At 48.9% G+C, this 27,001-nt stretch overlaps 1 protein-coding gene across 1 annotated transcript in view; it reads left to right on the top strand.

Moving 5' to 3' along the window:
• The window catches only part of LOC146812225 (protein-glutamine gamma-glutamyltransferase E-like), a 261,472-nt gene that overhangs the window by 36,853 nt on the left and 197,618 nt on the right, over positions 1 to 27,001 (top strand). Inside the window, exon 2 of the mRNA XM_085619255.1 lies at positions 1,168 to 1,356. Within this exon, the coding sequence (XP_085475381.1) occupies positions 1,168 to 1,356 (189 nt within the window). The remainder of the gene's footprint in view (positions 1 to 1,167; positions 1,357 to 27,001) is intronic.

The raw sequence follows: 27,001 nt of genomic DNA, 5'->3' as shown, positions 1-27,001 counted from the left end.
TTCCAGAGGCAATAAATGTGCTGTCAGCCCATATCGTTGGTTGTCAGTAGTGTTCTCCTTGTAGCTAGAGAATGCCTTTTTATCACTGTAGCTGTATTGCTTCATAGTTCAAATTGCGAGTCCTTATCCACCTGCCCAGAGTTCCAAATGCAGGTCTTATTAAATTCCGGACTTCCTTTCATGGCCGTTCCTTAAGCATTGTATGGTGGGTTCATCTTTTGGGGTGTGGGATGTCACAGAAAGACACATGTTGCATCTGCTATCTATATCACAAAAAGCCCCGATTACGAGTTTAATAGTACGTGTGTGGAGATTCCAGAAGGCCAGAGTTGCTGTTTTTGTCCGATATCTTTGCACACATTTACTCCTATTACTAGTTAAAGTCCAGGGGATGGGAAATAATTGTGAGGACCAGGATTTTCTGGGTGTATTCCTCCACGGAATTTGCAATTCCTTGGGATTAAATGTACGCATTTAACACCTGGTTTTAGCAGATTTTAAATGGTGTAAGGTTTACAGAATTTGGATAGAAAGAGAAGATTATTCCTGCTAGGAAGAGCCATACATGCTCCTATATGCTTAGGCTGAGTGTCTGCTGTGCAATGCATCCCTTTTCCAAAGTGCTTTTGCCAGTCACTTTTTCCGGCTGGTAAAATTGAGTCTAGTGTTCTTACATCCAGTAACTTCGGACACTGCCCACAGCATAATTTTGCACAGTGTAGTTCAATTCTGGAATTGTCTTGTGCGCGTCTCGCGTCATGTTGCGTCTTGTCACTTACAACGCATTGCATGGTGGATAGAATGGATGATGCGTGCCCCAAGCAACATTGATGGTTGGCCCATCCGCTGCATGACTTTGTGCACAATCACTTTCCCTATTGTCACTTCCTGTCACATTACATCTGCTCATTTCATATTGAGATTGGTGTCATTGGTGTGGTAGTTTGACTCAGAGGGATCCAGATTGTGAGGCCAGCTACCTACATCACTTCAGTCACAGTCTCCTAATCTGTTATTTCTTCCTGTCGGGTCCCTTCTCGGGTAGTTGATGATGGATGCCATTTCTGAAATGGGACTTATGAGATAGCTTTCAAGGTGGAAAGGCTTATCTCGGAAAAAAAGATTTTCTGTCATTAACCTAAAATCTGGTGTCATTCTTTTTTACAGGCCTCGTGGTAAAAAGCGCTTCCTTAAACATCGAGGAGAATATGAAGTCACATCATACCACAATGTTTGGAAAAGATCAATTGACTGTAAGGAGAGGGACACCCTTCACTGTGGATATTGTCTTCAATAAAGAAGTGGATTTAGAAGATGATATGAATTTGAGTACACAGCTAAAAGATGCCAACAGAGGTGAGATCATTGGCAGAATTCCCAAATTATAAACGTGTATAAAAAATACAAAATCAGTGCAGCTAAACTGGTTTTATCTAAACAAGTTCATTGACATTCTGTAGGGTGATTTCTTGAATCACAAAGGCAATTGTGCGTTGTTAGACCTGGCACCTTGGCGTGAGTTTCCCTTCCACTTTTTGATGGTGTGCCTCGATTGTTTTGCTGGTGTTGTCCGCTCAGGGCACTGCGCCACGGCTAATCCGTGCCGCAGTGCAAGTGCTCCCTAGGTAAAGTGTACCTGTAATTGATGTCCATGATTGGTTTATTGGATTCACTGTCAGTCCCCAGTAAAGTGCACCAGGGGTGCCAGGGCTCGTGAATGCCAATGCCGCTGGTGGGCTTGCAGCGCTGGTTGCGCCACCCACAGAAGCGGCCTTGTAAAGTGTGTCTAGGGCCTGCCAACGCAGACCCTGTGCGCGGTCCGGGACCGTCGCGCTGACTGCGCAAGTGCCCCCACTTGCCAGTCCCTAAACCTTCCCTTACCTACATATTAGCCACCCCTCTGGTAGGCCCGAGGGCAGGGTGCATTGTAGGCATAAGGTAGGACATGCCCTGATGTTTGGGGCATGTCTTAGTAGTGAATTACAGCCCTTGTCGTTTTTCACTATTGAAGGCTACCTGCTCTCCATAGGCCAGAATGGGCTGCCGGGATCACGCCAACGCTGTGACCCCAGTGGACTCAGAGAGCATGGTAGAAGTGTCAAGTTTAGTATGCCTGAACTCAGAATAATAAAATACTTCTTGTAGTCAAGTTTATTTTAATATCCTGGGTTTGTAAATACTACTTTTAGAAAGTTAGTATTTACTGACCTGACCATCTCAGTCCGCCTCTGCTGTGTGTATGTGTTCTGCCTGGCAACAGTAAGGAGCAGGGTTGGGGAATCCCCAGAGACAGGTTGGCTGCCAGGTGGTGGGTAGAGAGATTACACCTGGATGGGTGGGAGGAGTACACCTTGACTCTTGAATAGACCTGTGCTCTGCCACCACAAAGCCGGCGCCACCCCCTGTGGGGCGGCTGATGTCTCTGCCCTGCTGCTGAAAGGAAAGAGCAGAGTCACAATAACAAAGTGCTCCAGAACTGGACTGAGCCAGGCCTAGGCCCCCTGGCGCTAAAGAACAAAAGAATCATGGTATAAAAGTAGGAGCCTGGCTCCTAAGAATCAGAATCCTGTTTACCACAAAGAACCTCTGCCCGACTAGAAGGAGAAGAAGACGCCGGAGGAGCTGGCCTGCTGCTTGCCTTGCTGAGAGAGGAGAGGAAGAGACTTACTGAAAAGACTTTGCTACTTTGTGCTTGAACATTCTCCAAGGGCTTGATCTGAGCTTGCCCCCTGAACTGAACCCCAGGAACAGTGGGTTCTTTGTGCTTCTTGCTCGTCCTCCAATTCGAGCCGTGTGTGCATCCCGCTGGAAAAGAGACTGCGCCCCTCATCGCCCCTCCTAGGGCCGTGACACCCAGAAGCTCGCCTGCCTCAAACCCGTGAGAGCCCCGCTCCGTCCGGAGCCGCTCTCTGTTCCCGGGCCAGGCCGCCTGCATCCCTGTCACCGCCTGCCATTGGAGTGCGCTGAACGCGCTATCACCCCTCCTGCCGGAAGCCGTCCGACGACTGTGATCTACGCCGGGTCATCCAGCTGCACTGACCGTGCCCTGCGACCCCGCTTCGCTATCCCCGGACATCTCAGGCCGCGCCGCCCCCGCTGTGGAGACCCTCCTGCACCGCCGTGCTAAAGGGTCGCTGGCCGCGCCTGCCTACGTGCCCACACCTGCTGATTGAGGACCCAAGAACACTTCCCAAGCTGAGAGTCGCACCGACCTGTGCCGACTCTCCTAATCACGAAAGGAGTCCAGTATCGGGCTCGGGGCCCGCAACGCCTTATTTCCCCGTTCGCAGGAACCGATCTCTGTGAGTACTGGAACTACGAGTAAAGAAACTACGAACCAAGAACATTTGCCTGCTGTATAACCTGGTGGCCTAGCGAAAACGTTATTGGTCTTGTGATAAGTCTGTTGAGACATATATACCTTATTTTTACATAAAGAATCGTATTTTTATATATATCCAAGTCTGGTGTCCGTTTCTGGGGGGATTGATGTATTTACTGTGTGTACGATTGTAAGTGCTTAACCAACAACGCCTGAGGAATCGCCTTGGCTGCTCACGCCACGCACCTAGAGGGTGAGCAAGGGTCATTCGCGAGGGGTTATCCTGCGCCCTGACGTAGAGGAGAGGGTTCCTGCTTGACACAAGGGCAACCTTGCGCCAACCAGAGATCCCCGACTCTAACATTGTTGGCAGCGGGTGGGATTTCGGATTTGCACTTATAATCTGCATACAGTGAATTATTAATCACCAGATAGTGAGAGCAGACCAAATAACGCAACCACAGGTTTTCATTTTTGGAACTTTGTTGAGACATCTGCCATTACTGCAACCATGCCTGGCTCACTCTCTGCTGGAAGAGCGCTCTCTGTGATTTCTGGAATCGATGAGGTGGATTGGGAGAGACTGGAAGGTTACACAACGGAGCAATTGAAAGGCTACAGTGTAAAATTCAGAGTTCCCCATGCTGGATTCAGGAAGAAGAACCAGTACCTCAAGGCGCTGAGAGCCTGGAAGGAGTCACGAGACCCACGGAATGCGGGGGACATCGTTCCACCCGACAATCTTGAGGAGCCCAGCAGAGTCCGGTCGCCAGAGGAGCTGGCAGACAGGGCAGCAGACAGGGCGCATGCAATGGAGATGGCAAAGTTGGCAGGACAAATGGAAATGGAAAAGCAGAAGTTGGCCCTGGAGGCACAACAACGCCAAATGGATCATGATATCAGATTGAAGGAGTTGGAGCTGAAGGCGAAAAGTTTGGACACCACTCCTTCTGGTGGCAGCACTCCACCAGCGCAGGTAGAGTCCAAGGTGTACATCCCCAAAGATGTAGTAAAGGAGTATTTTAGAAAGGATGACATAGGGCAGTGGTTTAGAGCCTACGAGGTGGCCATGTCCTCACACCGGGTCCCTGAGAAAGACTGGGGAGCGGGGTTGTGGGGAAGGTTCCTTGCTGAAGGGCGTGACACCCTGTTAGATTTACCCTTAGATCTCCAAACCTCATACCCCCATATGAAGGAAGCTTTAATGACCAGGTATGGGTTAACTCCGGAGCTATATCGACAGAGGTTCAGGGAGACCAAGAAGATCCCTGAGAGTACGTATGTGGAATATGTGACCTTTTTCTGCAGAGCGCTGGATGGTTGGGTGAAGGGTAGCAAAGTGAATGATTATCAAGGGCTGCTTGATTTAATTGCATGGGAGCACTTGTCCAGTCAATGTTTTCCTGAGCTACGCCAGCACCTGATTGATAGCAAGCTGTCCAACCCGAGGAAGCTTGCTGAGGAGGCGGACCGCTGGCTCAGCACCAGGGTCCACAAGGGTCAAGTGGGAGACTCCGCCAAAGGTGGGCAGGGTCCCCAGCAGAAGAGTGGGGGGGACAAGGGTAAACAGAAGGGGTTCCAAAAAGGCCCCCAAAGTAATTCCCAAGGGAACCAGCAGAAGGGTTCTCAGCCTCCCCCACCCCCGCAGCAGAACGGGGCCCCGACAGGTAGACCTGTTCCAAAGGGGCCCTTCAATTGTTATAAGTGTGGTGACCCGGGTCACATTGCCTCTGATCCTAAGTGTCGCCTGTTTGGTAAGACCGCACCCACTGGTGCTCCACCCCGGCAAGTAGCTAGTGTTAACTTTGGAGAGGAAGTAGCAGTCCAGGAGGGTGGGGGTCCCGGGCAGATGACCCTAGTCTCGCTAGGAGACAGTGAGATGGTCCCTGTAACCTACCTGCCCTCTAACACTAAGAAATATGGGCAGGTGGTGACCATTAATGGAAAGAAGGTTGAGGCTCTTAGAGATACAGGAGCCAGCGTGACCTCGGTGAGGCAACACCTGGTGTCTCAAGAGCAAATTGTACCCAATGCCTACTGTAGGGTTGTCAATGCTGACAACGTAGAGAGTCGTTGTCCAATGGCTCAAGTTCCCTTTGAGTGGGGGGAGGTCTCTGGTACTCTACAAGTCGCTGTGAGAACTGACATGCCTGTAGACTGTCTGCTAGGGAACGACCTGGAGAGTTCCCCTTGGGAAAAGGTGGAGAAGACCACGCATCTGAGGATGGTGGGTCTGCCCGACTGGGCGTGCGTGACCACCCGGTCCATGGCAGCCAGTAGGGGTGTTGAGAGGGTCCTGGAGCCTGAGGGAGAGGTCCAGGAACCGGCCTTAGGGAGAAGGCGCAGGAGGCGCGGGAAACCGGCCCCCGAAGTTCCCACGGCCCAGGAGGAAGTAGACCCTGAGGGGGATGCTCTGGAGCCTACCGGGGAACAGATTGCCGAACTGGGAGATCTGCCTGAGCTGACCCATTGGCAGCAAGAAGGAGGTCCCTCCAGGGAGGAATTCTGCAGGGAGCAGAAAGAATGCCCTTCTCTCGTGGGTATGCGGCAGCAGGCTGCAGACCAGGCCAATGGTGTTCAGGCCAAAACACACTACGTGTACTGGGAGAGTGACCTCCTGTATTCCGAGCCTAAGGCTGCTGAACCTGGGTCAGCCCGTGTGCTGGTGGTACCCCAGAAGTTCAGAACCTTCCTACTGGGGCTGGCTCATGATGTGCCGTTAGCAGGACATTTGGGGATGGACAAGACCTATGACAGGCTTGTCACCCACTTTTACTGGCCCCAAATGCATAAGAATTCAGATTCCTACTGCAGAACCTGTCAGACTTGCCAGGCAAGTGGTAAGAGCGGAGGGAAGCACAAGGCTCCTCTGCAACCTTTCCCTGTGGTCGGTACGCCATTCCAACGAGTGGGTATTGATATTGTGGGGCCTCTGGACCCCAAGACAGCCCTGGGCAACAGGTTCATCCTGGTCTTGGTGGACCATGCCACCCGGTACCCTGAAGCCATCCCTCTGAGGACAGTGACGGCCCCCGTGGTGGGACGAGCACTGATGGGAATTTTCTCCCGAGTGGGATTCCCTCTAGAGGTGGTGAGCGACAGGGGGACCAATTTCATATCCACATATATGAAATCCCTGTGGAAGGAGTGTGGGGTAACGTACAAGTTCACCACTCCTTACCATCCCCAAGGAAATGGGTTGGTTGAGAGATTCAACCGAACCCTCAAAGGCATGATCATGGGCCTGGACGGTCCGATGAGGCGTAAGTGGGACGTCCTCTTGCCATGCCTGCTCTTCGCTTACCGAGAGGTGCCGCAGAAGTCTCTAGGGTTCAGCCCCTTTGAGCTTCTGTATGGTCACCCGGTAAGAGGACCTCTGAGTTTGGTAAAGGAAGGCTGGGAGCAATCTCCCAGGAAACCTCCCCAGAATGTATATAGTTACATGCTGGCCTTCCGAAACCAGACTCGGCGTTTCAGGCAACTTGCTGAGGCAAATCTGGAAGCCAGCCAGGAGGAGATGAAGCGGTGGTACGACCGGAATGCCACTCTGGTAGAGCTTCAACCTGGACAAAAGGTGTGGGTCTTGGCCCCAGTGGAGCCGTGTGCACTTCAGGATAAGTGGACAGGTCCATTTGAGGTTGTGGAGCGCAAAAGTCCTATCACCTACTTGGTGGACATGCAGACTCCCAGGAACCCTTTGAGGGTCCTACATGTTAACCGCCTTAAGCCCCACTTAGAGAGGACCGAAGTGGGCATGCTGCTGGCCACTGATGATGGAATGGAAGAGGAGACCGAGCCTCTTCCTGACCTCTTAGTGGCCTCTGAGAAAGATGGGTCAGTGGATGGAGTTAACCTCTCACCCACCCTGACGCCCGAACAACAGGAAGACTGCCGCCACCTGCTGGGACAGTTTTCCGACCGATTCTCCCTGGTTCCTGGTGTCACAGATTGGGGCGTCCATGATGTGGACACAGGAGACAGCTTACCTGTGAAGCACAAGGCTTACAGGGTAACTGACAGGGTCAGAGCTTGCATCAAGGAGGAGGTCTCCAAAATGCTTGCGCTAGGGGTGGTTGAGTCCTCCAGCAGTCCTTGGTCCAGCCCCGTGGTCTTGGTCCCGGGAGCCACACCTGAACTCCGGTTCTGTGTGGACTACAGAGGACTCAATTCAGTCACGAAGACTGACGCGCACCCCATCCCCAGAGCTGACGAGCTCATTGATCGGCTGGGAGCTGCCCGGTTCCTCAGTACGTTTGATTTAACGTCTGGGTACTGGCAGATCGCCTTGACCGATGGGGCCAAAGAGAGGTCCGCATTCTCTACACCAGATGGGCACTTCCAGTTCCGAGTCATGCCATTTGGGATGAAGAATGCCCCTGCCACCTTTCAGAGGTTGGTCAACCAGGTACTGGTTGGGCTGGATGCGTTCAGTGCCGCCTACCTGGATGACATCGCAGTGTTCAGTGCCACCTGGCCTGAACACCTGCGCCACCTCTGGGAAGTGTTGATGGCGCTGCGCCGAGCAGGCCTCACGATCAAGGCAAGCAAGTGCCAGATCGGGCAGGGTTCCGTGGTGTACTTGGGACACCAAGTGGGGAGTGGCAAGGTGGCACCCTTGCAACCCAAAATTGAAACCATCCTGGCTTGGGAACCCCCCAAGACGCAGACCGCAGTGAGGGCCTTCCTGGGGCTCACTGGGTACTACAGGAGGTTTGTCAAGGGCTATGGAACGATCGTTGCCCCCTTGACAGAGCTGACTTCGAAGAAGCAGCCCCGGAACGTGATTTGGACTGACACCTGTCAGAAAGCTTTCGACACCCTGAAGACTGCCATGTGCACGGCGCCCGTGCTCTTGGCCCCTGACTTCTCCAAGGAATTCCTAGTCCAGACAGACGCTTCAGAGCATGGTGTAGGGGCTGTTCTCTCACAGATGACTGAGGAGGGCTGGGACCAACCCGTAGCCTTCATCAGTAGGAGGTTACTTCCACGGGAAAGTAGGTGGAGTGCAATTGAGCGAGAAGCATTTGCTGTGGTCTGGGCGCTGAAGAAGCTAAGACCCTACTTGTTTGGGTCTCACTTCCGGGTTCAGACGGACCACAGGCCCCTCAGATGGTTGATGCAAATGAGGGGTGAAAACCCGAAGCTGTTGAGGTGGTCCATCTCCCTACAGGGTATGGACTTTACGGTGGAACACCGTCCTGGTACAGATCACGCCAACGCTGACGGTCTGTCCAGGTATTTCCGCCTTAGTGACGAGGAACCCCCTGGGCAAGGGTAGTTCTCCCCACATTTCAGCTGGAGGGGACACGTGTTAGACCTGGCACCTTGGCGTGAGTTTCCCTTCCACTTTTTGATGGTGTGCCTCGATTGTTTTGCTGGTGTTGTCCGCTCAGGGCACTGCGCCACGGCTAATCCGTGCCGCAGTGCAAGTGCTCCCTAGGTAAAGTGTACCTGTAATTGATGTCCATGATTGGTTTATTGGATTCACTGTCAGTCCCCAGTAAAGTGCACCAGGGGTGCCAGGGCTCGTGAATGCCAATGCCGCTGGTGGGCTTGCAGCGCTGGTTGCGCCACCCACAGAAGCGGCCTTGTAAAGTGTGTCTAGGGCCTGCCAACGCAGACCCTGTGCGCGGTCCGGGACCGTCGCGCTGACTGCGCAAGTGCCCCCACTTGCCAGTCCCTAAACCTTCCCTTACCTACATATTAGCCACCCCTCTGGTAGGCCCGAGGGCAGGGTGCATTGTAGGCATAAGGTAGGACATGCCCTGATGTTTGGGGCATGTCTTAGTAGTGAATTACAGCCCTTGTCGTTTTTCACTATTGAAGGCTACCTGCTCTCCATAGGCCAGAATGGGCTGCCGGGATCACGCCAACGCTGTGACCCCAGTGGACTCAGAGAGCATGGTAGAAGTGTCAAGTTTAGTATGCCTGAACTCAGAATAATAAAATACTTCTTGTAGTCAAGTTTATTTTAATATCCTGGGTTTGTAAATACTACTTTTAGAAAGTTAGTATTTACTGACCTGACCATCTCAGTCCGCCTCTGCTGTGTGTATGTGTTCTGCCTGGCAACAGTAAGGAGCAGGGTTGGGGAATCCCCAGAGACAGGTTGGCTGCCAGGTGGTGGGTAGAGAGATTACACCTGGATGGGTGGGAGGAGTACACCTTGACTCTTGAATAGACCTGTGCTCTGCCACCACAAAGCCGGCGCCACCCCCTGTGGGGCGGCTGATGTCTCTGCCCTGCTGCTGAAAGGAAAGAGCAGAGTCACAATAACAAAGTGCTCCAGAACTGGACTGAGCCAGGCCTAGGCCCCCTGGCGCTAAAGAACAAAAGAATCATGGTATAAAAGTAGGAGCCTGGCTCCTAAGAATCAGAATCCTGTTTACCACAAAGAACCTCTGCCCGACTAGAAGGAGAAGAAGACGCCGGAGGAGCTGGCCTGCTGCTTGCCTTGCTGAGAGAGGAGAGGAAGAGACTTACTGAAAAGACTTTGCTACTTTGTGCTTGAACATTCTCCAAGGGCTTGATCTGAGCTTGCCCCCTGAACTGAACCCCAGGAACAGTGGGTTCTTTGTGCTTCTTGCTCGTCCTCCAATTCGAGCCGTGTGTGCATCCCGCTGGAAAAGAGACTGCGCCCCTCATCGCCCCTCCTAGGGCCGTGACACCCAGAAGCTCGCCTGCCTCAAACCCGTGAGAGCCCCGCTCCGTCCGGAGCCGCTCTCTGTTCCCGGGCCAGGCCGCCTGCATCCCTGTCACCGCCTGCCATTGGAGTGCGCTGAACGCGCTATCACCCCTCCTGCCGGAAGCCGTCCGACGACTGTGATCTACGCCGGGTCATCCAGCTGCACTGACCGTGCCCTGCGACCCCGCTTCGCTATCCCCGGACATCTCAGGCCGCGCCGCCCCCGCTGTGGAGACCCTCCTGCACCGCCGTGCTAAAGGGTCGCTGGCCGCGCCTGCCTACGTGCCCACACCTGCTGATTGAGGACCCAAGAACACTTCCCAAGCTGAGAGTCGCACCGACCTGTGCCGACTCTCCTAATCACGAAAGGAGTCCAGTATCGGGCTCGGGGCCCGCAACGCCTTATTTCCCCGTTCGCAGGAACCGATCTCTGTGAGTACTGGAACTACGAGTAAAGAAACTACGAACCAAGAACATTTGCCTGCTGTATAACCTGGTGGCCTAGCGAAAACGTTATTGGTCTTGTGATAAGTCTGTTGAGACATATATACCTTATTTTTACATAAAGAATCGTATTTTTATATATATCCAAGTCTGGTGTCCGTTTCTGGGGGGATTGATGTATTTACTGTGTGTACGATTGTAAGTGCTTAACCAACAACGCCTGAGGAATCGCCTTGGCTGCTCACGCCACGCACCTAGAGGGTGAGCAAGGGTCATTCGCGAGGGGTTATCCTGCGCCCTGACGTAGAGGAGAGGGTTCCTGCTTGACACAAGGGCAACCTTGCGCCAACCAGAGATCCCCGACTCTAACATGCGTCATTCAATCCCATTATTATACGTGTCATATAAGTGGGTTTGCCTCAACATAAAGAGTCTGATCGTAAAGGTAATTTACAAATTGCGTAAGATGCACTTCTGAGTACACTACTTTTAGCTTATTCACAAAGTCCGAGCATAAGTTACTACTGAAAAAAAACTGTTATAAGTTCAGCACCACATATGGCCAACCACTGGTACCGTAACACCCTCCAATGGAAAGTAATAGAGGCAGGGAATTAAAATAAAATCCCAAAAGAAAAAGTGTTACATTTATGTAATTATTATTAGTTAAAATTATTAATACCTATAAGTTAATATTGAAAAAATAGAATACTACACATTTAATATTTAATTATAAAATATTGTATTATGCTCTCATACATTCAGAAACTAATTTAACAATATTGTTATTAAAATATAATCATTTGTATTAATTATTAATGCATACTAAACACATATACTTCACTTTGATAGCTTTATTTCGGTCACTGACCATAAAAGCACAGATAAAATATTTACATAAGCATAAAATACATAAATAATCATCATTAGGATAAAAAGTTATTAAACAACAGTTATCAAAGTAGCAACGATAAACAGTAAACATATCAGTCACTAAGAGGGACCCAACGCCTTTAGGATGCGGTTGCGTGTATGCCAGACATTAGTAAGAAATTTTGTTAGCGCGTAGACAGTTGGACCAGAGACATCACATTTCAAAATCCTATACATTGGTGCGTATTCCCTGCAGCCCATATTCCTTATCAGCGGAAGAAGCCAGTATTTTCGTGCTGCCTTGTAGGCTGGGCAGAAGAAAGCCACATGCAAATCAGTTTCCTCCTTAGCATCGCAAGCCGGGCACTGCTTTGTAGTAGGAGCCTTTGACCATGTGCATGTGAAGGACCGAAAAGGCAATGTGCTGTATCTCCATTGGAGAAACAGCTTCCGCGCCAGTACAGGGGAAATGGGATCTAATACTTTCTCGAACCTGTAGGAATCCTTGCTTTGTAAAAACACGAAGGATAAGGACCCGTGTGCCTGAGTGGCTTGGGTCCTGGCTATTTTGTGTTCATGATATGCATTAGCCAGGGACTTTTTGGAAATTTTTAATGCGGCTTTCGCTGGATCAAACCATAAATCAGGGAGCCCTATTTCCATACAAGTGGCTTGAATGTTTTTGACCCAAGGGATATTGAGCACTTTTGGGTGGTTCAAGAGTTCGACCAATTCCGCCCGATATTCTGCAAGATCATTACTGCTCCACAGCCTACGCCAGAATGCTATGGGTCTCAGACTTATTTCATCTGCTAACGGTCGTAGGCCCAAATCAAGCCTAAGGGGGAGGAGCGGGGTGCTGGGGGGGAGGGCGGTTATCTGTCTTATGAACTTATTTTCCGTTATTGAGAGACTCCCGCAAGGCGTATGGCCCCATATTTCCGCCCCATACATTATCGCTCCCCTAGCCTGGGCCTTGTATATCTGGATTAGTGCCCCCAATGGACGGTAAGACGAACCAGTCATCATCCGGGTGATACCCCCAGTAGATTGCGTGAGTTTAAGGTTAGCCCTACTCTGGTGGGATCCCCAAGTCATCGTTTCGTTGAGGGTCACACCAAGATATTCAAAGGTGGCCACTCTCTCGAGCCGTACAGCTCCCAATTGTGGATTTGGTCGCATTTTTCGTCTCGGGTTCAAAACCATGAATTTGGTTTTTGCCGCATTAATTTCCAGCCCCCTGTCAGTGCAGAAGGCCACAAAGGAGTCGAGAACCCTCCGTATACCCATTGGGGTTTTAGATAGGAGCAGGGTGTCATCCGCAAACATAATTGCGGGCACCCTGCTGCCATTCAATTTCGGGGCGTCAGTATATTTAGTGGCATTCAGATGTGCGATTACCCCGTTGACGAAGAGGCAAAACAGGGTCGGTGCTAACACACAACCCTGTCTTACCCCCCGGCCAACGGGGAATCTATCGGTCAATTCCCCCGAGCGACCGCACCTCACTCGGGCATAATTATTGTGATGCAGCCTCTGTAAGATCAATAGAATGTCCGGGGGAAGACCCATCCCCGCCAGGACGCTCCAAAGTTTCCCCCTGGGCACCAAATCGAAGGCGGCCCGTAGGTCCACGAAAATTGTGTATAGACTACCGCCCTCGAATTTTGCTGCCCTCCAATAGATCAAGTTCAATCTAAAAACCTGGTCCACTGTGGATACTCCCCTCCTGAATCCCGCCTGGTAAGGACTAAGGGCACCCACCTCCTCCATCCAATCCTGGAGCCTGTTCAGCAACACCCTACCAAACAGCTTCTGTGCCACGTCTATCAGGCTGATTGGTCTGTAGTTGGCTGGGAGGAGAGGCGAGCCCTTTTTAAAGATGGGGACCACCTCTGCCCCCAGCCAAGTACTAGGGATTTCCATTCCTCCAAGAACTCCATTAAAAAGGGCGGTAAGGTAAGGTGCCCAAACTCTGGGCTCCTGTTTAAACATATCGCCTGGTAATCCATCCAGTCCTGGCGCCTTTCCAGAAGCCAGTCCTGAGATGGCAGCAGTAACCTCGCCCAACGTTATTGGGTCCCCTGCATAGTCCGGCCAGCCCACCTCAACAGGAGGTAAAGATTCTCCCGGCTCAGAGCTGTATAGGGTCTGGAAGTGAGCCTGCCACACCCCTGGGGCGATATTGGGCTCTAGTGCCGATTTTAAATTCCCCGACCCCCCGTTCACAATCCTCCAGAACAAACGAGAGTTTTGGGTCGCTAGGGCCTTGGTGAGTTTTTCCCACTGGTTTTCCTCCCATTCTACCTTTGCGTGGGCAATAAGTTTCTTGTAAGCTTGCCTACTTTTTTTAATGCTGTCCCCCCCTATACCCTCCTTAATTGTTCTAAGGAGTTCTGTTTTTGCCCTTCTGCAAGCTAGGTTATACCATTGTGTTTTGCCTTGACGTCTCCCTTTTATTGTTTGTGGGCTACAAGTATAATGAGGTACCGCAGCTTTTATCAGGTCCTCATGGGCCTTAAACAATTTGCCCTGGGAATCTTTATTGTTAGCCTCAGTGTGCATACAACCCACAGTTTCTAAGATTGGAATTAACCCATCATAAAGCGTGGGGAGTTTATTCTTGCTTGTGGCCAAGTGCTCCCACCTAATCCTTCTCCTATTATTATCAAGGAGAAGCACAGGGTTATTCCCTTGCTCGTTATTCGCGGGAGATTGGGGGCCAGGATGATCAAGGTCAAGCTCAAGCGCGTTATGATCGCTATCGGTCCTTTCCGTTACCCTGAAATCCTGGATTTTCGGCCACTTCACTATTTGGGCCAAGACATAATCTAGACGGGACTCTCTTCCCGGTCTGTTATAGGTGGTTTTGCTTGGTATATCAGATTTCATTCGGCCATTGCAAGCTCTGATTCCGAATTTTAGGGTAAGGGATGTGATTTGTAGTGCTAGTGGGGTCCAAGCCTTCGGAGGCGGAGCTTCCACTAAAGGCACTGCCCATCTGGCCTCTTCGTCCGAAGATAACCCGTCCAGAAGGCCAGAGAGTGGCTCAAAATGAGAGTTAAAGTCCCCTCCCACTACATAGAATGAATCACTCGGTAAATCAGATATAAAGTTAGAGAGTTCATCTATGGTCGGTGATTCCTTAGCAATCCCCATTGGCCTAGAGTAAATGTTAATAAACACAAGTTTAACTTGGTTGGGCCATGAAAGGGAAATCGCAAGGATGTCTTCAGAGTTAACCGGTAAGCGCATGGCCACACAGCCCAGATGAGATGCGACCCAAGTCGTAAGCCCTCCTGACGGACGGCCTTTGCCTTCCCACCTTGCTGGAATGAAGAATGACATGTAGCCTTGGTGACCATAATCCTTTCTGGCCCAAGTTTCCTGGAACATACATATGTCTCCCGACTCAATATAATTTGCCCAGTCCGGGTCAGCCAGTTTATTAGCCAACCCGGCAACGTTCCAGCAAATCAGCCTCAGATGATTAGAAGTTTTAGATGCCGTACCTGGCGGGTTAGAGGAGATGGTTCCAGACTCACATGCAATCGGGAATTCTAGCGCATTACCAACACTAGGGAACGAAGATTCGGAGAGTCCACTAGGGCCGTTCTCCACAAGTGTTGGCTCATTCAAAATTCCAAGGGCATTAACAACATTGCGGGCAGATAGATCATCCATGAGCACTGAGTTGTTTAGTGACTCATGCATTTTGCCAATAATCGGGGCAGGTGGCTTGGAGAGACTACAGAAGCCACAATCTTGGGTCATTGGTGCATAAGCTGAAAGTCAATCAACCCCATCCAGGTCAGTCAAACAATTAAAGCGGTTGAAATAAAAATAGGGTGCGTCCTGCGTTTGGGTATTTGGGCGTTGTACATAATCCTTGTGTCTACGTCTGTGCTCCACCCTTATCCACTCATCCTGTAATGGAACGTGGTGCATGCGATTGGGTGGGAAAAAGAAGGATACTGGAAGGGTCTGGATAGTAGAATCCAGTGATCTATTTGTTCCCTCACAGATGTGCAAGACAGTGCCCGGATCCTTAAAGCTTACCAAAATGCAGTCCCCTATTATTGTTTTTCTGGTCTTCCCTAGCCAAGGGACCCTTCTAACCATGATGATCTCATTGTTAAAACGGGGTGGTAGGGGTCGGTTCAGATTTAGCCACTTAATGACCTTTTTCTTTAGAGATTGGTAGTCCTCATTTTCCCCTGATCTTAGCTGGGGGGCACCTGCTAGGACCACCGTTAGACTATTAGCCTCTGGCGGCAGATCTGGTCTCCGTGGTCTTGGAGTTTGCCGGCTCGCGGAATTTAAAGGGGCGCTACCGGATTCTTGTTGGCCTCCGTTGGTCCCTACCGGAAAACTTTGAGGAGCGTAGTCTATTGGTTGAGGAGGCCTATGGTTTAAGTTACTAAGCGGTGCCTGGACTGGGATAGCCATTAGTGGCTGCAAGGGGGGGACAGTGGAGACGCTCTGAGAGGGAACCTTATTAGCACCCTGTGGGATTCCTGTTTTGGGAGTATCACCCACAGGGAGATGAGGTCCCATGTTTTTGGATTGCTTACTAACTAGGGTGTTCAAGGTAGTAAGAGATGTCTCTAGTAGAGTGAGCCTAATCTCCACTTTTTTCAGGCTATCGCTAATAGGCTGCAAGAGGGAACAAAGTAGGGATTTTATACTCTCTATGGATAAGATGGGGGGATTTATGCTAGGTGTGATGTCCACGGGGCCGTTATTAACAACAGCTATATTGCAACCGGGGTACTTGGAGGGAGAAGCAGTAGGCACAGTCTCAGTGATCCTCCCAGATTGAAATAAGTTTGTATTGTTTTTGCCAAAGTCTAGATGCAATTGTTTAGCTTTTCCCCTCCCCCCCATTGACTTCCTACTACGTTTACTTGGTGGGGGCCTATGTAGTTCCCGCACAACACTTTGTTTTTGCTTGCTTTTCTTCTTTGCATTCCCAGGGGGCGTTTGAGTGACCAAGTTGACGGGGGTGGTACATATCTTGGGAGGAGTTGTGGTTGTGATCTTACCAGGGATCATCCCGGGGGAACTTGGAATTTCCCGAAGTAGAAGGGGGAAGTCCTCGAAGGTCGGAGGATTTAAACTGTTGGGGGGCGTACCTTCCTCCTGAGACAGAGGATGCGGGATAATCTCCGTCAAGGGTCTGCTCCTCATAGATTCAATGGAGCGTCGCCGCACCACCCTTCGTCTCTCCAGGGAATTTTCTTTGTCTGCGTCCCATTTAGCAGATTTAAAATAGTTATCCAGTGGCCCTGTATTGCTACACCCCTCCCTTGATGGAGTTTCAAGCGGACCTGGTGAGGACATCACCTTGGTCAAATTGAAAGGTTAAAAGTAAGGGATATGGCCTAGCCCGGCCTCCTTTGGCCACAGACGGCCCGCCCTTTGCCCGGGCTTAGCCCGGCACTGCCCGCGCGCGGTCCCGCGACGCGGGGGAAGTGCGGAGTTTAAATGCGCCTCAGTGCGCGCAGACGTCGTTGGCGGCTTTCCGGCCGCAAGGGAGCCTGGGGGTTGTGGTCCCTATCCTCCTCACTGCGGCCGCGATGAAAGAAGCTGCGGCGGCGGGAGGGAGGGAGCAGCCCGGTGACCAACGCAGGAACCAGCAGCCTGCACTGCGCCAAGTTCTGCCCCTTCAGTGAGTTCCAAAGAGCACCCGCTCTGCTGGGGAAATGCGGAGTTTAAATGCGCCTCAGTGCGCGCAGACGTCGTTGGCGGCTTTCCGGCCGCAAGGGAGCCTGGGGGTTGTGGTCCCTATCCTCCTCACTGCGGCCGCGATGAAAGAAGATGCGGCGGCGGGAGGGAGGGAGCAGCCCGGTGACCAACGCAGGAACCAGCAACCTGCACTGCGCCAAGTTCTGCCCCTTCAGTGAGTTCCAAAGAGCACCCGCTCTGCCGGGGAAATGCGGAGTTTAAATGCACCTCAGTGCGCGCAGACGTCGTTGCCGGCTTTCCGGCCGCAAGGGAGCCTGGGGGTTGTGGTCCCTATCCTCCTCACTGCGGCCGCGATGAAAGAAGCTGCGGCGGCGGGAGGGAGGGAGCAGCCCGGTGACCAACGCAGGAACCAGCAGCCTGCACTGCGCCAAGTTCTGCCCCTTCAGTGAGTTCCAAAGAGCACCCGCTCTGCCGGGGAAATGCGGAGTTTAAATGCGCCTCCGTGCGCGCAGACGTCGTTGGCGGCTTTCCGGCCGCAAGGGAGCCTGGGGGTTGTGGTCCCTATCCTCCTCACTGCGGCCGCGATGAAAGAAGCTGCGGCGGCGGGAGGGAGGGAGCAGCCCGGTGACCAACGCAGGAACCAGCAGCCTGCACTGCGCCAAGTTCTGCCCCTTCAGTGAGTTCCAGAGATTAATTGTAGTTCAAGAAAACCTATTCCACTTCTCTCCATAGAAGTATATGTTTCTTTAGGTGAGCATTTATATTTTAATTTCAACTTCATAAAGATACTTTTGAATTAATTCATTACATTTCCAACAAATAACGTTTTTTCAAATAAAGGTTTTTTGTTTCCTCCTGTACTTTACAACGCAAAGATCGCCACCCCTACTGCAGAGTATCTTATGGTTAAGTATAGGGAAAATTAAACAAGTTTATTTAACTCATAAATTAATAATAAAAATATTTGAATGTTAAATATTAAGGTCAAGTGAAATTAAATATTTATTTTAGGTGCAGAACAAAATAACAATGCTACAGCACTATTAATTAAATTTTGTTTGTGAATAAGGCACAATGTTTAGAGTTCTTCAGAGCTTTCACTGCTTTCCACTTTTCATTGCAAGACATATTCACTTCCTCACTGTGAAGGGCCTGTTAGAGACAATCATGGAGATCAGGCATACCACGGAACCCTCTCTGGTAGCATCAGGCAATAACGTGGTACAGGGTAATTTTCCATTGCAAGCACTAGTAAGCCAGAGGATGTGGGTAAAAGGTGGCTGCTGTGCATCATGTTTCCTGATATAGCAGTATGCTCAAAAGGAATACTTATGCAGAGCTACATAAATGGCTTATCAACGCTCATATTGGTGAGCGGGATGGTTCCCATCACTAGATGAGCCCATTGCTAAATGGAAAATATTGGTAGATGATGAACAGTCAACAAGCAGTGTGTCTACAATTTATGGAAACTGTCCAAAAAGGCAACTAGGTCACAAAAATAAACTCCCTCATAGACAGGCAGTGCCATTCGCATCTCTTTTTAACTCATACAACCCCTTCTCAGCCAATCTCCATGAATCTCCATGCATCTCCATGAAAGAACCTGAGATACTGGTAATTGTACCTCCACACTCTCCTTGCAGATGGGTAATCTCAATGACACACACACTCAAAAGTTGACATGTACTGTAAGAAATTGGGTTGTTGGTTGACTAGGGTGTAAGCCCCTGTCAAGCAGCAACCACAATCCTTGTCAGGGTAAGGCACAAGAAAACCTCAAATTAACATGTGCTCACCCAAAATTAACCTGGACTCAACCCCTTGGTAGCTTAACACAAAGCAGTCAGGCTTAACTTTGAGGCAATGCGAAAGTATTTGTGCAACATTTCAAACAGGGACAACACACCACAAAAGGAGCCCACAACAGGGTTTAGAAAAAAGAGTCATTTTTATTAAATAAAACAAGACCAAGATGACCAAAATCCAATTAGTAGAACAGAAGGTATTACATTTTAGAGTTTTTAGTGAAAATAGTGCCAAAAGGCACAAAGCACCAACTGGGGGTATCCGGTCACGCCACGCCGGTTCAAAGTCACAAGTTCTAGCCGACCGCAATGGCTACATGGACCCTGTTAGGCCTGCATAACACTTAAATCCCGGTTGTAGAGTGCTGTGTGGATCAGCGTTGAAGATCTTCAAGCATCTGAAGCAATGCATTAGTTCCAAGATGCCGCAAGGTTGAGATGCAAGGTCCTGTTGCATCGTCGTCGAGTATCCTGTTGACAGGGATTGTGATGTGAAGTCTAGGGATGTGGAGGGATGTATGGCTCAGTGGGTGATCCGTTGGTTTTGAGGTGCTGCAAGGCTACGATGCGGAGTCTGGCATCATTGTCTAGGCTGCTAACACAGAGAGATGAAAGGACACAGGCTGTGGAGGTGCCACACCATCAGGGCGATGCGTCAGTTCCGAGGACTGCAAAGGCAGTGCGGGTCTTTTGTAATGGGTTCAATCCATGCAGCAGCAGCTATGCATGATCCCACATTGATAGTGGATCAATACGTTGTCGACAGAATCATTCATGATGACGGAATATAAAGTGTGGCACAGGTATTTTATGTAATCTCTTTTGTCACAAATTTCTTGAATGTCTTAAAAAAGCCCTGTTGTTGACATACCCACAAAAATGGGGGTTGTTACCCTTCAAACGTGTTTTTGTCTACTGAAGCATCTGTCTGCAATTGGAACTCCTTAGAGAAGTCAGGAGCCTTGAGTCTAACTGCTGTACACATGGCCTCCTTGAGGTTACAAAGGCTTTCTGTCAGGACTCTGTCCAGATCACTTGTCTTGGCTGCTTCTTTGAAGTCAGCTCTGTTAAGGGGGGCAACAATAGTGCCATATCCCTTAAAAAAACTCATATGGTATCCTGTGAGGCCCAGGAAGGCTCTCACTTCAGTCTGTGTTTTAGGGGGCTGCCAGTAGACCTGGGCAGAGCTCACGGATTTTCACTCCGCTGAATTCCGCAGAGTTACCTAAAAACTCCACCAAATTCTGCTGGGTTCCGTGAGTGGACAGAGTGATAGAGTGTCTAATTTAAAAGGTTTATGACTTGCTGAAGCTGCCATTTGTGTGCCCCAGAAAAGTAAACAATAGAAGAGGATGCATACAGGCCAAGAGGAGCATGGTCTAAACAAATGCAGATGAGGAAAGAAAAAGCTAAAACATATAAGGTAGCTCAGTACTTGCAAATCTGTCCTCCTTTTTGGGGTTCCAAGACAAGGTTGCTGTTTTCTATTTTGGACAACTCAATGCGAAGAATAGCTTAAGAAGAGAACCTCTTGTCCTGAATGGTACCTTGCCCTCGGTTTGATGCTTTTATTCAGGGCCTGGCTGAATTATGACCCTTTGTCGCCCTGGGATTGGAAACACTTCCTAAACACATGTTAACACGAAAGGAATTAGGTTTGCTCTCTGAAGCCAAGTGGGAGCATGAGAGATCTGGAGGCAGCCTCTGAAAGCCGAGTATGTCTACATTCGGGTGAGTCACACCTGTGGCGCATGCAGAAGGAGGGTAGGTCTGGAAAAAGTAAATGACATTATAATCTGGCCCTTATTAGAGGATGGTGGGGAAGGGCAAACGTCAGTCACAAGTAAGGCTCTGTCTCTTTAAGGCTGGTAGTGCAGCAGCATAAAACTAAAAAGCACCCAGTTCCTGCTTTATTTGTAAGTGCACTAAGATTCTTTCATGATAAAGTAACAGTGCCCTCTGTTTGATCTGGTGGCTTGGCAGCTTTTCTGGGCCATTGTTCCAGGCTCCAGATACGCTTGAATTCTATCCAGGGCAGTCATAGTCCTTGTAATCATAGACTTATTCAGGCAATCCTGACATCTCCAAGTGTGACCTGAGATCTACCTCCCTCCATATAGTGTGCGCCAGATCATTGACCAACAGACATTCTACAGGCATGTCAGGGCTCACAAATACTTTTCGAAAACCTTAAACCCCCTCAACTCTAAGGAACCAGTGCCACCAGTAAATGGCTTTGATGATTGTCAGAGACCATGACTTGGTGGAACGTGTTAGGGCGCAGCTCCTCTGAGGACACCAGCTGACATTTTACATTAGTCTTGTTGGCTCATGTGTCTCTCAGAGCCTCAACCCATTGATGGTGACCCCCCTTCCTGTACTTAAAAGTATTGACAGGCATGTGTGCTGTCGGCACCATCGCCTTATCCTCTAGGGAAACTAGGGTCACTTCTGTCTGCTTCCCAAAGCTAACTGGGACTACCGCCACTCAGAGTGCTACACTCGCCAAACCAGGTGTTTGACCACCAGTGGGAGCTCTTGGGACATTTGGAGCCTTTCTTGGAGTGCCCATACTTATAGCACTCGGTGCATTGGGGAACAAACCTCCCTGTCTGTTTGTCAAAAGACCCCTTCTTCTTAGGCCCAGGGCCACTACTCCGTTAGGAATTATTTTGAGGGCCATTAGAGAAGTCCTTATTTTTAAGATTTTCTCCCTCAGCTTTTTTCTGGTGGGATCCCTGACCACCCCATGAGAATCCCCCAGATACCTTTTACGGTGCTCTGTTGCTAGCGCTAAAAGTTGTTTGCCTCCTCAGCAAGCTTCCTGGGGTAAATCAGCTTGCTGTCAATTAGGCGCTGGCAGAGCTCTGGAGAACAAATACTGAGCATGTGCTCTCTCATGATCAGGTTGTGCAGCATATTATAATAATTATCATTTCTATCCCACACCCAACCATTCAGCGACTTGTTGGCGTCATCCACAAAATCTACCCAGGATTGGTTGGACAGCTTCTGACTGTCCCTGAAACTTTGGTGGTACTTTTCAAGGGCCAGGCCCAATTTAGCAATCAATATGGCCTTTATGGGAGCGTACCAACCTCTAAAGTAAGAAGTGTTTCCTTCCCCACGATAGGTAGGTGTTTCAACAAATAACCCCCTGTGCTCTTCTGGGATCTTGTGAACCCTCAGGGCTACCTCATAGGCAGAAAAACATTTGTCGACATCCCCCCACCCCATACTTGGGCGCCTGATACTTTGGGATGCTGACCTTTTTGTCTCCTTCAGACACTGCAGATATGCTGCCACCATCCCAGCTGCACTCTGCCTGCCTGACCTTGATGTGACTCAAGGCATGAGCCAGTAACAACTTTTTCTCCTGCAAGGCTCTCTCCGCCTCAGGTTTCTTCCCCCTTAATTTTTAATTTGGTCACTTGCTGTTGAAACCCCCTCTCTGGCTTCCTGTCTGCTCTGGCTTCCTGTCTGACATTTCCCCTGGGGACAGGCCATGCAATGATACACTACTTCCTGCTTTGGCTGGGGGGTACAATTCAGGGGATGAGTCCTTCCCCTCTCCTGAAGATTGCATTCCAGGGCTGTTGTCCTGGTCTTGAAACTGATCCTCCACATCATCCTCATCCTCTTTCTCCTCTGTGACAACCATCAACTGGTTGACCTCTATCCAGGCACTCAGAGCTTTCTGAAGCTCCAACGTTTTGGTGCCCTTGTTCATTTCTAGTTCCCTTACATGGTAGAACTGTTTAAGTGCAACCTCTGTATAGTTTTCCAGGTCTTCCAAATCAAAGTCCACTGCTGAAGGCATGGTCTCAGACAGTCCAGTAGTAGTAATGAGGGTGGATTTGGACAATCTAAAAGGAGCCAATCAAGGAGAATTGACTAAATGAATTGGTTCTAAATTATTTATGTGGGATGGTAGTGTAACACAAAATTAGTATATGGTACTGCACAAAGACAAGCCAAATCCTCACTGCGGAGCATCAGTGTAAGAAATTTGGTCATTGGTTGCCTGGGTGTTAAGCTCTGGTCAAGCAGCAACCATAATCCTTGCCAGGTAAGGCACAAGCAAACCTCAAATTAACTTGTGCTCAAACCCTAGGTAACTTGGCAAAGAGCAGTGGGGCAATGCGTAAACTATTGTGCAACACTTCAAACAGTAAAACTGTGAAAGCACACCACAAAAGGAACCCACAACAGATTTAGAACAATATAGTAGTTTTTAATAAATGAAACAAGCCCAAAACAACCAAAATCCACTTAGTAGAATTGGAGATATTGAATTTTAGAGTTTTTTGTGAAAATAGTGCCAAAAAGCATAACGCGCCAACTGGGCATATCTGGTTTTGCCAGACCGGGATAGAGTCACAAATTCTGGACGACCATGATAGAGCACAGCCTGGGTAAAGGGACCCAGTTTGGCCCAGTGAACAGAGTACCTTAAATCCTGTTTGTGGAGTGCTGCATGGATCTGTGTTGAAGATGCGCCACGCAGCTGAAGTGATGCTTTGGTTCTGATATGTGGTGAGGCTGTGATGCAAAGTTCTGTTGCGTCATCATCGAGGATCCCGTAGACGGGACATCGATTGCAAGGAGCTGCAAGGCTATTATGCAGAGTTCAGCGTTATCGTCGATGTTTCCATCAACAGGAGATACGTGGACCCAGGCTGTGGAGGCGTCTTGCTGTCTGGGCAATGCATCAGTTCTGACTGCTGCGGAGGCAATGCGGGTCTTTGTGACAGGTCCAATCTACACAGCTTTGTCGATGCGTCGGTTCTGATCGAGGATGCGTTGCTCAGCAGAGAAGATGTGTACATTCCACCAGGAAGCCCCTTAGTCCCACTTTCAAGTGTCCAGGACACCTTTAATTGCAAGATAAGTAAAGTAATTTCAGTAGGTGTGGCTTAATGCTGTCTCCTCTGTGAATAACCACTTACAAGAACCAAGTGTACTGTAACTGAGTATGTGCCAAAAACAATATCCAACAAGGCACTAATATAATGGTGTGCCTGTCACCATGTAGTCTTCACATACATCAGGCAAACACAACAATTCTTTATTGTGCGTGTCACTGTATCCTAAAGAAGCAGGCTGGCAAGCTGTTCTCCCAGGTGTGCGTGTCACCGCTGTGAACAACCTACCACAGGACTAATATTAGGGATCCAACAAGGCACTATTAGAATAGTGTGTCTGCTGCCCTAGAGTCTTCACATACAACAGGCAGACTTAATAGCTCTCTAGGTGGGTGTGTCATCATATCCTAAGAAAGCAAGCTAACACTCTTTTGTCCCAGGTATGTGTGTCACCAATGTGAATGACTCTGCAGCCCAATCCTAAAATGCTGGGACAATTTATGCCACAATGTTGCATTGCTTGCATGTGCCCCTTGTCCCAGATGGCCACACGTAAAACAACACAACAATGTGTGATTTGTGTCCATCAACGTTTTAGCAGTATGGTCATTTGTAACTAGGCAGCGCGCACAACCAAAAGCATTAGGCGCTAGCATACAGTTTGCTCTGGGGCTCGCATGATAGGCTTACGTATGCTCACATCTCACTCTGGTCTTATGCCATTTGTTCACACCTTCATACGCCAACGGCTTCTTCCTCTTTATCCTGGAACTGATTGCCCAAAAGCTGAATAAAAGAAAATAATCCCAACAGATCCAGCGAATAACAGCTGTGTGGTGCGGAGGAGTTACCACTGAGCAACGTGATTCCCCTGAAGAGTTCAAACCAACGTAGAAAAAAACAGCAACACATCGATGGCAATCACAGCATTCCCAGTTAAAGTCTTTGCTGCATACAGGCAACTTCCACATCTCCTCACCAGGTTTAGGTTCAATCAATTGCACCACCTCTTGCCAACCCCATGTGGATGGGTACGGCGTGAGGCAAGGACACCCTGGGGCTGGGACAATGTGTCTCCTCAGGATATGCTGCATTTTTTCATGTTTTGCTTTTATTTCACTTGGCCGAGGAAACGATTTTTAATTCCCTTGATGAAATCTTTGAAATTGAAACAAGTTAGGCCTGCCCTGATGTACCTTCAGATGCTTCCCAATGAGTATGTGATTTTGACTGTTTTGTCTTTTTTACGACCTTTCTGGGTGTCTAGGACAAGACCTGATTAACTGTTTAAATTTTCACAGTTTTTATGAGTAACCATAATGTTTGTTTTTATCATCCATGAATTTGATGCTATTGTCTTTGATCTGTATTCTTTTATTGTGATTTTGTTTTTGCAGAATAAAGATTTATATTGAACTTGTAGGCAGTAACATCTTCCCCCAGTCCAGATCTCTTCCAAAACCCCCATTCCAGAACCTCCTATCACATTATAACTACTGCCTTGACAACCAGCTATCACAGACAACACACATCTACCACTTTTCATCACATCAAAAGATTAAAAGACATCAAATTATAAACAACAAATATATTAACATGTAATAATACATGAATTTCATATTTAATCAAATATACAAAATAGTATGTTCCTATAGCACCTAGAACATAAATAGCAAAGGATAATGAATATTATCCCAGTATTGATATATAGCACATTGCATTTGAAACACCATAGATAGAAGACACAATCATCACGCCACATCAAAGTCTTTGAATTTTGCAGGAAGAGTAGTTTGTCTTCCAGACTGAGTGGTGTTAGATCTCATTACAGCCTTTGCAAATCATCAACATACTTCCTTATTACCTCAGCAAGTTCCACAGGATCAAAATTGCAAGAATTCCCATCTACCCTACTTTCACAAGACGTATGTTTGGATTCATCGTTGTTTACATTAATTGGTTGGAGATGGACTGCCACACAATTATCTTGGGGCTCCATCTCAATTTCCTCCTCCCACAGCCACGAGCTGGTTCCTTGTGAATCGACACACTCTCCATTCACTTTATCCCAATATATGATCTTATTACATCTTGATAATTTGCTGAAGTACTAAATTCTTCAGTCACTCAACTTAGCTGAACAGTTATACACAGTAACGCAGAACTTACGTCTTACAAAAGTAGAGCAATGTTGATCCTGTGGAATCTGCTGAGGTAACAAGAAAGCCTTTTGATGATTTTGTGAAGGCTGTGATAAGATCTACCACCACTCAGTCTGATAAAGCGATACCCCTTCCTACAAAATGTAAAGATTTTGTTGTGGGGTGATTATGTTAAGTTCCAGGTTTATTAGATAGCAAACAGTAATACCTTGCTTCAGTCCAGACCTCCAGATATCACACATCTCCCCCTTTTTAGCTTCCTTGTCTAACTTCACACATGCCCAGTCACCACATCTCAGGACAACCTGTTTCACACCATGCTTTCTGTTGTAATACTCCTTATACGTTTACAGTAATTCCTCTAGGTTGACTTCCACAACCTTAGGTGACCATTTCTTTTGATACTCTTAGGACAACCTTGCAATGTTGTCCTTAGTAAATGTTCCAGTTTTATTGGAGAGCAAGCAGTAACATTGTCCTCTAGTCCAGATCTCTTCCAAAACCCCACCATTCCAGAACCTTCTATCCCATGACAACTGCTCCCTTGACAACTAGCTATCACCGATAACACAATGGGACCAAGACACACAATTGAAATAAACTGATTGGACTAGAATACTGATAGGTCGGAAGAGGGTGTCTAGAAAAGCACGGTTCCCCTCAACCAAATCAAGATACAACATATCTTAACCCAAAAACATCACATTAGGTAGTTTCAACATGATTTTTAGACCTCCCACACTAGTGGTGGACAGTAAGTACAAGGGAGAGGAGGGCAGAGGGTGCATACACACATGCACATTCACACTAATGCATTCACTTGCAGACATGTTCACACACACCCATTCACAACAGCCACACACAAATATACATACATTCATACATACACACACCCACCAGTCAATAAAAGACAACAGTTATCTGCTGCATAGCTCAGGGAGGGAAGCCTCGGAGGTGACAGCAGGGTTGGGACTGCTGCCTCCCCTCATTGGCTGAACTTAGGTCAGCCAATGAGTAGGACAGGGTCAGAAAGACTGATGACTGACCCCACCCACTCTGTAACAAGGTGTCAGTGATAGACACTCGACCCTGGGTACTTCAGTGCTTAAAATTGAAGCACCCATGTACAAGGCTATCACTGACGCTCTCCCTCA

The sequence above is a fragment of the Triturus cristatus genome, chromosome 7 (assembly GCF_964204655.1).
Source record: "Triturus cristatus chromosome 7, aTriCri1.1, whole genome shotgun sequence".
NCBI classification, from domain to species: Eukaryota; Metazoa; Chordata; class Amphibia; order Caudata; family Salamandridae; genus Triturus; species Triturus cristatus.
Note: the sequence above shows the minus strand (reverse complement) of the source record. Positions and strands in the feature narration are given on the sequence as shown.